The following is an 11,884-nucleotide window of genomic DNA, read 5'->3' as shown; positions in this document are numbered from 1 at the left end:
TAAAAATTTTAAAGGATTTTATATTATACAACACATCTCAATATATCTTTCACTTACAATATTATCTTATAATAACATCTACACAATATATACATACAGTATTATACATATAATATATACAAAAAAAAATAGTTTTAACATCAATGTAATATCAATTTTTATATAATAAAATAACTGATAAATGTTTGCAATTCATCATATAAATAATATCCAATTTAAAAACATTGACAATAATATTTTTGATTACAAATTAAATAATGACATGCAATGTCAATGCAAATTATATATTTAAAAATTAGGCAGTGATATTTCTATTTTTAAAATGTTTAATACAATTCATTGATATATAATAAATTGTTTGAATGCTTGCAAAACTATACTAACATTTATGAAAATTTCTGTATTTACAAAATTTTCTTTACACTGTACATAGCAAATTGAATAAAAAAAATAATACTTCACTTTAATGTGAAAAATTAAAATTATAATACTTAATATTTTCAATTATAATACTTATATTAATAACTGATTATTAATATAATTAAAAACTTTAATCTTTAAAACTTATAGTTTTTCTAATTTTTAAAAATTATTATATTTTTAATGTTTAATTCTAAAGCATTTACACATTTTCTAGTAATATAATTTGCTCAATAAGTTATCTACATATTCCTTTTCTCTACTTGATTTTTAATAACTAATTTTTATTAAAGAGTTTTAAGTATAGATACATTAATTCAATTAGAATTTAAATGTTTTAGTCCAGTACATTGCATGACAAAAATAAGATTACAGTTTATGAGTTATAAAGTTATTCAAAAAAATAGATATAAATTCATATTAAGTTGATTAAGTGGTGCATTTTTTCTTAACTCAGATATCTTTTGTTTATATATAATATTAAGAGTATCATAATTTATGTTAAATCACCATAATTTTATAATTTTTGTTTATACAACTACTATATATAAAATATAAAGAATATTTTCATTTACTAATTTTTTATAATAAAAATATTATATAAAAGAAAAATGTAAATAGTTGGAATGGAATTAACAATGTTATATTGTTTATCATTATCATAAATGAATAGTGCAGATAAGAAAAACATTTTACATTACTATTCTTTATTAATTTTTTATTAAATAAATTAAAATTTAGGTAAATTTATTATAAACCAAACAATTTAATTTTTTTATTCATAAGTTTTATGATATATTATATAATAATAAGTTTTAAAAAAGAATTATATGAATATAATAGAAAAAAATAAACCTGCACTATTCTTTAAGCATTAATGATTTTTAAAAAATTTTAAATAATTAGATAAAAACTTAATCTATAATCTAACTAGATAAAATCTAAATCTAGATAAAATATATTAGTTATACTGCTCCCATTTTTATAAGTCCTGCTTGACTGCCTCTACCAACACTTGCATCTTCCAATGAATCTAAGTCTAAAGCAGACTCTATCATGGTAGTATCTTGTAATAATCTAAGTCTAGATGCAGATAAAGGTGTTGTTACAGTTACCGAAGGTATAGAAGATGTATCCAATGTAGATGAAACGACAATACTCTGACGGGAAGGTAGCGGAGCAATTTCATCGATATCAATTGGAGCTATATTAAGTGATGCTAATGGTACTTCATTGGTAACAAGTTGACTCACGCTGTTTGTAGTACTACCTAAAAACAAATATCCAATATAAATAATGAATTGTATAAAATAATCTAAATATATATATATATATATGTATATACATTTCATATATAGTTTTAAATATAAGAGTTTCAGATATAATTGCTATTAAAGTCTAATAAAAAGCCGTTACAAACGCTTATTAGCAATAAAAATTGAATAATGCAACTCATTGCAAAAGTGCACTACTAATTGTGAAATTTTATTGCATAATAAAAAAAATAAACCAAAACTAAATTGCAATAATGAAAATATCCCAAGCAGTAAGATGTGTTTTCTATGTGTATACAAAATGTTAATATTCATGGGACACTTTTAAAAAATCAATTCCAGAAGCTATAATATAAATATAAAAATTGATATATAAAAATATCATTAAGATTTATTTCTTAAATTATAAATAATTTAAGTTTGCATTAAATGAACAAAATAGAAACAGAATGAAATAACAATGTGTTAAAGATTAAAAATTATCTATTTCTATCATGTTTCATCTAATTTCAATTGCTTGTAATTTATTAAATAAATCTCAATCGATATTTTTGTATATCAATTCTTGTGTTTTAGATATATAGTGTTTGTTTTAGATATTAGAATCAATCCTTCACGAATATATGTATTAATTTATATATGTTTGATTAAAACCAAAAATTATAATAGATAACTTATATGATCATGTGTTATGTAATGTAAAAAAATTTTGATATTATACATATTATACATATTATTATACATATGCATAAATTTATAATATATCTTTTATACATGAAATTATCCACTTATTTATATATACATATATAACTATACATATATTTATTTACATATCATATTTTCACAATCCCAGTACCAAAAATAAGAAAAAATTAATTAGTCACAAATCCATAAACCCTTAAATTGATATAAGATTTTGAAATTAGTTTTTAAAAATATGGGATGTATTGTGTTTAAAGTGTTTATTAACGGCTATTAATAAATATCTAAATATATTCATTCATATTAAACATACACACAATGATGAATGGAATAAAGGAAAATTAACTTACCAAATTGTATGCTCTGAGCCCTCGATACAGGACGTAATTTTTAAACAACAAATAAATATAATTTATTGAATCATATAAAAATATAGTTAAATAAAATAAGGAAAAATTTAAATTTATTTTATATTTGATAATTCAAATTTATATTTAGATTAATTTTTGTTGCTTTAAGATTAATATTCTAAAATAATTACGTTTCATTTATTTTCATTACATAATGTAAAAAATAAATAATTATTCGTGTATTTTTTATAAAATATTAAAAAATTGTAATGAAATTAATATTTTAGTTTTTTTCTCAATCAAAATATATAATATTATAACAAAAATACTAATTTCTCCCTTCTTCTTTAAAAAAAAAATCTATATATATATATTCAATATCAAATAAACTGTTAAAAAATAAATAAATCTTAATAACAATATTAATAATAATCAAATTCAACTTGAATTTTTATCCATAAAAATCTAATATATAAGTTATAATAAGAAAATATAAACAATCATATGATTAATAATTACTTTTGTTAATATTTAATATTTTTTAATATTATTATCTTTGCTAATAATATTTATATACATAATAAAATTTTATTTATTTTATGTTAATAATAATAAAATTTATATATTTTATATTTTATTATATTTTATAATTTTAACATTAAAATTATTTCCTAACAATTATAGCCATTTAAATTTTTTTCTTTTTCAATAAGTAAAATTTAATATTAATTTAAAAAGAGGACAATTATTAAAAAAAACATTAAATATCATCATTATCGCTTATTGAATTCATGATATATCTTCGATTTAAAAGATCTTCTTCAGTACTATCATTTGGACATAAAGAGTTTTCTGTATAAAAAAAAGCATTAGTTAAAGGTTCTGAACCAAATCTATTAACTGCTAGTCCTATTGCATTTTGACCAATAATTGGCATTCCTCCTGCTCCTAATATTCGTGACATTACAACAGTTGGCAAAAGATTTTTTGATATTGGATATTTTAAACCATGAACAGTGCACCTCAAATTATTATATTTAAGAGTATGAGATTGAGATATTCGTAGTGGATCTTCAGAGTAACATTGTGGAAATTTTTGGAGATCAGTGTAAATACTTTTATCATTAATTTTATATCGTACAGAATCTTCAGAATATCTTTGCGGATATTTCTGAAGATCAATATCATATTTTTGGTCACTAACACATTGATCATATATTAAATTATTATCCGAACATCTATGATATTCTTCCCTACATTTATGAGAATATTTATGTAAATTCTCTTCACACCTACATGGATATCTTTGAAAATCTGGATTTTCTATTTCTGTATCATACTTTACATGTTTTATGGAATCCTGAAAACAATATTGTCGGGGATATGCCGGAACATAAGTATCATCAATGTACTCTCGTGAATATTTCGAAAGATCCTCTGGGTAATGAATAGTGTGCCTCAAAAGATTTAACTCACCATTTATTGATTCAATTTGTGACGAATGTTGATCAGAAACAAGATTGTTCATAGAACCTGTGAGATCTGGACTAGGATTTATTTGAACAGTTGTACCATTAGACTGTAATAATATAAAAAAAAATAATATATAAATAATGATATAAATAAAATACAAGAACTAATAATACTAATAAATATTTAAATACCTGTGGTTGTATAATTTTTACAGTACCATAAGTTTTATTATTAGTAATTACATTGTCACCACCAACTCTTTCTTGTTCTGCACGATATTCTGGAGTTACAATACCTCTTCGATCTATAAAATTAAATATAATCAAATAATTTTTACAAGAAATAAAATAAAAATATTAAGAATATAAAAATAAATTACCAATTAAACTAGGTGGCGCTGGTCCACACAATACATAGAAACAGTTTCCACATATATTTCCTTGACTATATAAATTGAAATTTTCTTGCCCTGTTTTAATAGAAAATGACCCCTTAATCTATAAAAATGATTCAAATTATTTTAAGATTATTTAATAATTTCACATACATAAAAAATTAATAAAATTTATTTACATCTTCATTAGTTGTCTGATTACTAGTAGTTAAATATGTATGAAAACCAGCAAGACCAAGAATACTCCAAACAGAAAAAAAACATATAACTGCTACAACAACACTTCCAGGAGATATTCTCACTGCTTCTAAAAATGGTCTATCATCTTTTGTGACTAGAATTAAATACATGAAAATAAAAAATATCTAATTTAATTTTTATATCTTTTTCTTATTCTAATATTTTATATTTTTTTAACTAATATACTTACGCATTATTAAATGTGTAACAGCACATGCAAATATGAAAACACAAAGAAATGCCAAAGAGACAATAAAGGCATAAAAATATCTGTAATTCCTCCTACCAACACAATTTCCCACCCATGGACAATGATGATCAAATCTCTCTAAAAAGATAATTATATACTTCTAAATTTCCATAAAAATAATTTTAAATAACAAAATAATTTAAACTGATTAAAAAATTATACATACCTACACAGTTGTCACATAGGCTACAATGTGAAGCTCTTGGTGGTCTAAATATTTTACAAGTAAAACAATATTTTAATTTTACTGGTTGTCCTTTGACTAATACCTCTTTTGTTCGAGGTGGAGGTCTATACATTTTAGAATTACCATTGTTTGGTACCTCTTTACAACATATAAAAAAATAAAGTTTTTAATTATAAACTACACTAAATTACATAGATTATATAAAAAAAAGTAGAATTTTTATAGTATAAATACAAACATAATTAATTATAAAATTATTTATTTACATATTTATTTTTAAGAAATATATATTTATATACCAATCTGTTTTTCAATATAGGCAGCTTCATCAAGAGTTGCTCTTGGAATAACACCAGGATCACTAAAACTTGTTCTGAACAAAGCAGACATTACAAAAATAAATAATAAACCACCAATAACTGGAATAGCAGGTGTTATATGAACTGCTAAAAATGGACAACTGAAAAATATATATAAAATTATTAAATTAAATCTTTTTATATCATATATATATATATATATATATATATATATATATATATATATATATATTGTATACATATACACATATGTATACAATTCCTATTTTAAAAAATATAATCTTACTCAAAAGCAAAAAATAATCCACTTGTTCCAGCAATGAGACACACAGTCACATAAAAAACTCCAGTTTGTGGTGCCATCATTACTCTACCATCACAACAAAATCGATTTCTGCCTGGGAAAAGTTCCCATTTTCGTGTTATGTGAGGCATTTTGTAAATATAAACAGATTACTTTATACACTATACATATGCATAAATATGTATAAAAAATAATCTGTTAGAATTATGCAATGATTATTTAATGTTACTACATAAAAGTTCGAACAATCATAGTTCATCTTGGCTTACTGCTTTTTTTTTAATCAACTGCAACATATTTGTAAATTCATATTTATTTTTTAATTTTTGTAATTTTTTACAAATATTTAGATTTAAAATATTTATTATTTGCATTTTCATACAATTTTACTTTATATATAAATAAAAATATAAATAAATATAATATAAATAAAAAATCAACCTACCATAAACTTAATATTATTTAGTATAGAACTGCGTTCTTCTTGACAACGTAACCTAGTTGTTTCGTTTATTGAAAACATGACAATGCTCATATTTCATAAAATCCATATTTTAAGAATATTAAATGGAATCATTTATTTTTTCCATATTCTATAACAGTTATGAACTCACTTTCGAGACAGCATCGCTACTGTCTTACAGAGGCCACCGACTTCAAGAACACTCAGGGTCATAACTAAAGAAAATCAAAAGCGAAAATTCATTTATAAACTAGGTCACTTTTATGTGACATAAAAACAACACTTATATACTCTTGATATAAATTTTAAATTCGCGACGTACATTACGTTTTAAAAAACCGTTGCATTGTTTTAGTTAATCAATTTTACTTCAATGACAATAAGATATGTATTTACGAAGAAATTGTTAGCCGTCATGTTTGCTCAAGATTTATATGTGCTTCCCTCTAACGGAGTATGCAAAAGCACCACGTGATCTTATTGTCATGTGACCTAACACAAAACCGATTTCGATTTCAAGCAACTTTTATATTTAAAATCGATAATAAAAAAAATTGTGATTTTGAATATACAAAAATATATAAAAATCACATCATATTTTCAAATTCTTTATATATTATTAATAAGAATTATGCAAAAAATTAAAATTTTTAAAAAATAATGTAAAACAAATTATTAATTTCTTAATAATATAAACTTTTAATGAAAATATATATAATAAAGAAACAATAACCATACAAATTATTAATTATATAGAAAAATATAATTCATTTTGAATCATGAAATTGATTATTTTATGATAAAAGAGTATGCTTATAATTTCTATTGTAAAATAGGTCGTCGACGCAATGCAGTATATCGTCACATGCACATGCACACATTCAAATGAAATCTTGAAAATCGAAGAATCCCACTGTAAACGCCATCTTCAGATATGTTTAGGAACAGAACAGCGGCGATCCTAAAATTTTACTGCACATACAAACTAACCCTGTAATATTGTCTCATAGATCTATAGATCAAACATTCTAAGTTAAAACTATTTAAAAGATTTAAGTCAAGTATTGAATTTGAATAATATTTATATTATATTTATATTAAATAATAATTTATATTTTAAAACAATAAAAACATAACAATATAATAATATAATACATAATAGGTAAGCGCGTTCTAATTAATAATATATATTTCTCTTTTATTATTATTTTCAAACCAATATTTAATTTGAATTTAACTTTTTTTTATAGAAAAAGAAAATTTCTTTAAATGAATGAAAATATACTTTTAAGTTACTTTATTCAACTAATTCTAGCAAGCTATATGCGTTGTCTTATTCTATACTTTGATTGAATCATTGAGTTTTATCATTTCATCGTAAAATCATTAAAATGATTTTAAAAAAAATTGATATTTGAATATATATATATATATATATATATATATATATATATATATATATATTGATAAGGGCAAGAAACTTTTTTGATCTTCAACATGGTCAGTGTATGATCTTCAAACATATGTAATCAAATATAAAACTGATCGACGTGAAGAAGGGGATATCAACAGGCAATAGAATCAACATTGGGGTGTCGTGGATGAAGCAAGTTAAAAGACATCGTGGTGTCCGGCGTCACTGACGAAAAGGATCATGAAGGGTCGCGTTTAGTCGCGTCTATATGGCTTAAGGTAGTAGCTAGCGAGATGGTTTCGGGGTGGGAGGTTGAACAGAATATAGAATATAGAGAAGGGTGTGGGGAAAGGGGTTGGGTGCGGCGGGGTGCACGGGTATGAATCGTGGAGCGGGCGGATGGACGGACGGACGCAAACGCTGAAATCAGCTCGGGCGATCGATGCGATAAATGGATGCGTGCGATTGGTAGCCGGGAAAATCGATGATGAACAGGGGGGCACCCTACCTAGCCGCGAAAGCGAGCACGGCTGCACCGCCGGAGAGGATGGAGCAAAGACCGAAATATCGATTTTTAGGCCCCTACGCGGCGGTTCGATGCTCATATCTGCCCCGTGTCCCGTATCCGCGCGAAGCGCCTTTCAAAACACTAACGACGCGTGCGAGACACACTCTGTGGTGCCGCAAATCTTGAGGATTATCGTTTACAATTAAAATAAGAAACGAGCGAGAGAAGTGAAGCCAAGTGACGCGTAACGAAGTTCTGGCCGATGTCGTCAGGTAACCACGTTGACAGTATAATGACGCGCTGTAAAACGCTTTACAGATTTTTGTTCTCAGTGGTTCGACGTTCGTGCGACAAGCGGCAATATCATGCAATCATTGGCACACTAAATAACCAATGATCTTCATTACCGAAATGATCTAAGATCGTTAATTTTGAAGTGCGTCAATGACGTTTCATGTATGAAGATTATTTTTTTTTAAAACATTGTGTACAACGTGCACGATCGTTGAACGAACTTTAATGAGAATTCAGATAGGGTGTGAATGTGGGGTGCCAAAGAGAGTGCGTAATTATTTTATTACTATCGATGTTTCTTTTAAATTCGTTTAATATTATATCAAAATCAAACAAACCAAGCTACATTCATAACTAATCAAAAGGATTTTGAGTGATGTTTTTGTTTTGTGATTTTGGAAACGAAAACAGATACATTAAAAAACATTCGACGCCACAATCTCAGTTTAATCGAAAGAAAAAATTCATATAAAATTCATATATTTTCGAAGATTATTGTGAATTGGTCTAATATTCATTTATAATACATTTAATGTTAAATGTGAAATGTCAATTATTTTTTTATTTAAACAATGAAAACAATAATATATTATATATTTACATGAATTTTTATATATTATATTTCAATATATCACAATTATATAATCTAGATAAAATAGATCTTTATTTTTCTGCATTTTTAAATAATTATATATTTTATTATACATCATCTTATAAAATCTTTATTAAAACATGATACAAAATCATACAAATGTAAACGAAACACAGCGACGCAACAGGCTTAATAAATACAATAAGAATATGTATTAGATATCTCCAAGAAAGATTATAACGAAACGCCTTTTTTTCTCTGTTTGTCAACGATACAGAAAAAATGGCCATCGCTGCTTCAGAGAATTATCAACTTAAATGGCACAGCTATGGTGCTCATCTGCACAGCTCTGTTGCGACATTACTCCATTCAGAATCCTTCGCAGATGTCTTGTTAGCAACATCCTGTGGCCGGCACGTGGCGGCTCATCGATTTGTCCTTGCCGCTTGCTCTTCGTATCTTAGTCATATTTTTCAAACATGTCATTTCGGTGCAAACACAAACGCTCCAATAATTGTGGTTTGTATATTTTTATTGGCTTTTGTTGATGAAAAAATACACAAGACAATATTCTATTCATTATTGCAGGTATTACCAACAGAAATTGGTTATCGTACATTAAAAATACTGATTCAATATATGTACAGTGGTGAAGCTACAGTAACAAATGATCAATTAGAAGGTGTATTAAAAGCAGGCGATATATTACGTGTACGTGGTTTATGGAGATCTAATACTGGAAGTAAAAAAGAAAATATACAATCGAATAACCAGAAAATGGATAGAGAAAAACGGGAGCAGCCACCTTTAACTGGTCAAATTCAAAAAATCAAATTAGTTCAACCGAGCGCGGAAAAAATTGTTGAAAATACACAACAGAATACACCAATACAAAATAATATTCAACCTCAGAAACCTATATCAGAAAGAAAGAGTATTGAAAAAGTTGAAGAGAAAACTAGCGAACCAGAATCTAAGAAAGTTTTGGAGGAAAATAAAAATAATGAACAAAATAAGAACAAGGAAAATGTGGAAAACAATGGTAAAAAAAGGAAAACAACCAATAGTGATGTAGAATCTAATAAATCTAAAAGTGAAGATGGCGAAAATGTAAGATGATCTTATATAGTATATTTTATCAAATATAATAAAATATTTTTATTTTATGTGTTTTAGACTGAATTGAATTTAGAACTTTTAGTAAAAGATGAACCAATTTGGGAAGAAACTATTGATCCATCAGAATCATTAACGATAGATCACGAGATTGATATAAAACCGGTATATAATATTTTAATTTATTTTAAAAGTTTTTTTTAACAAAAAATGTGTATTACAATTCATTACAGGAAATCGTACATAGTGCAGATGAAGAAGAAGAATATAGCCCGTTAACATGCGATATGTGCAGTCAAACATTTAATCGACCATCAGATTGGGTAAGACATATTGAATTTACACATGCTGATATGACCGAAAATCGAAGAAAAAAGAGGAAGGTAAGAATAAATAAAATATTAATTAATATTTTATATATTAAATTAAAAATTATTATTGTGTATGTATTTTTTAGGGTGATGTAGATGACGATAGCAAAGATTTTCCACCTTTAAAATGTGATCTTTGTGGTAATATGTATTCAACACCTCAAGAATGGGTACGTCATATACAAACCGAACATACAGAAGAGCAATTAGCTCTAATGAATAACTCAGCACCTCCTAAACCAAAAAGAGTTCATAGTCATCAAAAATTGTGCAACATTTGTCAAAAAGAATTTCCAAGCCATGCGTCGATGGTAATTCATCAAAGAACGCATACAGGGGAAAAGCCTTTTCTTTGTTCCTATTGTAAAAAAGGCTTTAACGTAAAAAGTAATTTATTAAGGCATTTAAGGACATTGCATGACAAATATGTACATCCCAGTTTATATGGGAGTAATGGCAACACGAATGCTTAAGCCTTTACATAATTTTTTAATTGTACATGTTTTTTTTTTGTTAATACTTTAATACTTCATTTACAGAGCAAATGCCACATAACATCTCACACTTTTTAAAATTATATTTATAGACTGAAGAACAATATATGCACTGATAATCTCGCATAAGCAATTATCAAATTATCAAATTGGTCCAAATAATTACCGATAGTATCGATGTGTGTGGTATCTTCTTTGAAAATGAATAAGTATTAACACTTTCATTAATTTTAAATAGATAATTTCATATTTTCCTTTTACATTAAATTTGATTATATATTAACATGAATGCGTATTATTTCATTAGCGTATAAAAATTTGCGTATAAAAAAATAATTATTTTAATTTTAAATGTGAAGCTATTATATTAAAAAGAAAAAAGCAATATCAGGGCTTTAAAACTAAAGAGGCTGATTACTATTGCCAAAATATCTTGTTTTATTGCTATTTAAATTTATTTTTGAACATAGAACAAGAAGTGGAAAATATTTTATTGATTTGATTTAAATTCATAAAAATAAGAATTAATGATAAACAGGTCTTCGCAGTATGGGCGTGTAAAATAATTTATAGTATAAATCAACATCTATTGATTATATATAATATATAATTATTTAGTAACTATATGAGATCCAAATTATGTAAGATTTTATTGTATACTTTTAGGCTATTCCATCCATGGTAGCCCACTTATTCCCTCAGCTCGTAAGTTAATTAT

At 25.4% G+C, this 11,884-nt stretch overlaps 3 protein-coding genes across 5 annotated transcripts in view; 1 reads left to right on the top strand and 2 right to left on the bottom strand.

The window, feature by feature from the left end:
* Positions 1-1,667, bottom strand: part of LOC100577198 — a 60,468-nt gene extending 58,801 nt beyond the window's left edge. The window contains exon 1 of the mRNA XM_026443489.1: positions 1,536-1,667. The gene's annotated coding sequence lies outside the window, so the exon portion shown is untranslated. The remainder of the gene's footprint in view (positions 1-1,535) is intronic.
* LOC412051 (palmitoyltransferase app) lies at positions 1,385-6,841 on the bottom strand. 2 transcript variants are annotated; one of them, XM_026443491.1, is made up of 11 exons: positions 6,700-6,841; positions 6,360-6,592; positions 5,897-6,201; positions 5,590-5,750; positions 5,270-5,428; positions 5,044-5,181; positions 4,793-4,947; positions 4,599-4,716; positions 4,411-4,523; positions 3,527-4,325; positions 1,385-1,690 (listed from the first exon to the last, which is right to left on the bottom strand). In XM_026443491.1, exons 3-11 carry the CDS (start codon positions 6,043-6,045, stop codon positions 1,386-1,388), a joined length of 2,097 nt encoding a protein of 698 aa, XP_026299276.1. In that variant the 5' UTR covers positions 6,046-6,201; positions 6,360-6,592; positions 6,700-6,841; the 3' UTR covers position 1,385. The 2 variants fall into 2 exon arrangements, with proteins under 2 accessions (XP_026299276.1, XP_026299275.1); XM_026443490.1 differs by having other exon boundaries at positions 4,223-4,325.
* A 1,342-nt stretch (positions 6,842-8,183) lies between these two features.
* LOC727269 (zinc finger protein 271) lies at positions 8,184-11,350 on the top strand. Of its 2 annotated transcripts, none has more exons than XM_001122979.5 (6): positions 8,184-8,571; positions 9,463-9,704; positions 9,774-10,295; positions 10,362-10,466; positions 10,535-10,684; positions 10,759-11,350. In XM_001122979.5, the coding sequence occupies exons 1-6, from the start codon at positions 8,562-8,564 to the stop codon at positions 11,143-11,145; spliced, it is 1,416 nt and encodes a 471-aa protein (XP_001122979.3). In that variant the 5' UTR covers positions 8,184-8,561; the 3' UTR covers positions 11,146-11,350. The 2 variants fall into 2 exon arrangements, with proteins under 2 accessions (XP_001122979.3, XP_006572131.2); XM_006572068.3 differs by lacking the exon at positions 8,184-8,571 and adding an exon at positions 8,599-8,860.
* The last annotated feature ends 534 nt before the right edge of the window (positions 11,351-11,884 follow it).

The sequence above is a fragment of the Apis mellifera genome, linkage group LG10, assembly GCF_003254395.2.
Source record: "Apis mellifera strain DH4 linkage group LG10, Amel_HAv3.1, whole genome shotgun sequence".
Lineage (NCBI taxonomy): Eukaryota > Metazoa > Arthropoda > Insecta > Hymenoptera > Apidae > Apis > Apis mellifera.
Note: the sequence above shows the minus strand (reverse complement) of the source record. Positions and strands in the feature narration are given on the sequence as shown.

What these genes read in the sequence shown, in the direction of transcription:
- LOC727269 (XM_006572068.3), top strand. An exon ending in CAAACGCTCCAATAATTGTG is followed by an intron (nt 9,705 to 9,773) that starts GTTTGTATATTT and finishes TCATTATTGCAG; the next exon opens with GTATTACCAACAGAAATTGG. An exon ending in ATCGAAGAAAAAAGAGGAAG is followed by an intron (nt 10,685 to 10,758) that starts GTAAGAATAAAT and finishes TGTATTTTTTAG; the next exon opens with GGTGATGTAGATGACGATAG.
- LOC412051 (XM_026443491.1), bottom strand. Translation starts at nt 6,045, where the DNA reads ATGCCTCACATAACACGAAAATGGGAACTTTTCCCAGGCAGAAATCGA. An exon ending in AGCGCCACCTAGTTTAATTG is followed by an intron (nt 4,524 to 4,598) that starts GTAATTTATTTT and finishes TTAATTTTATAG; the next exon opens with ATCGAAGAGGTATTGTAACT. An exon ending in TAAAAATTATACAACCACAG is followed by an intron (nt 4,326 to 4,410) that starts GTATTTAAATAT and finishes ATATTATTACAG; the next exon opens with TCTAATGGTACAACTGTTCA.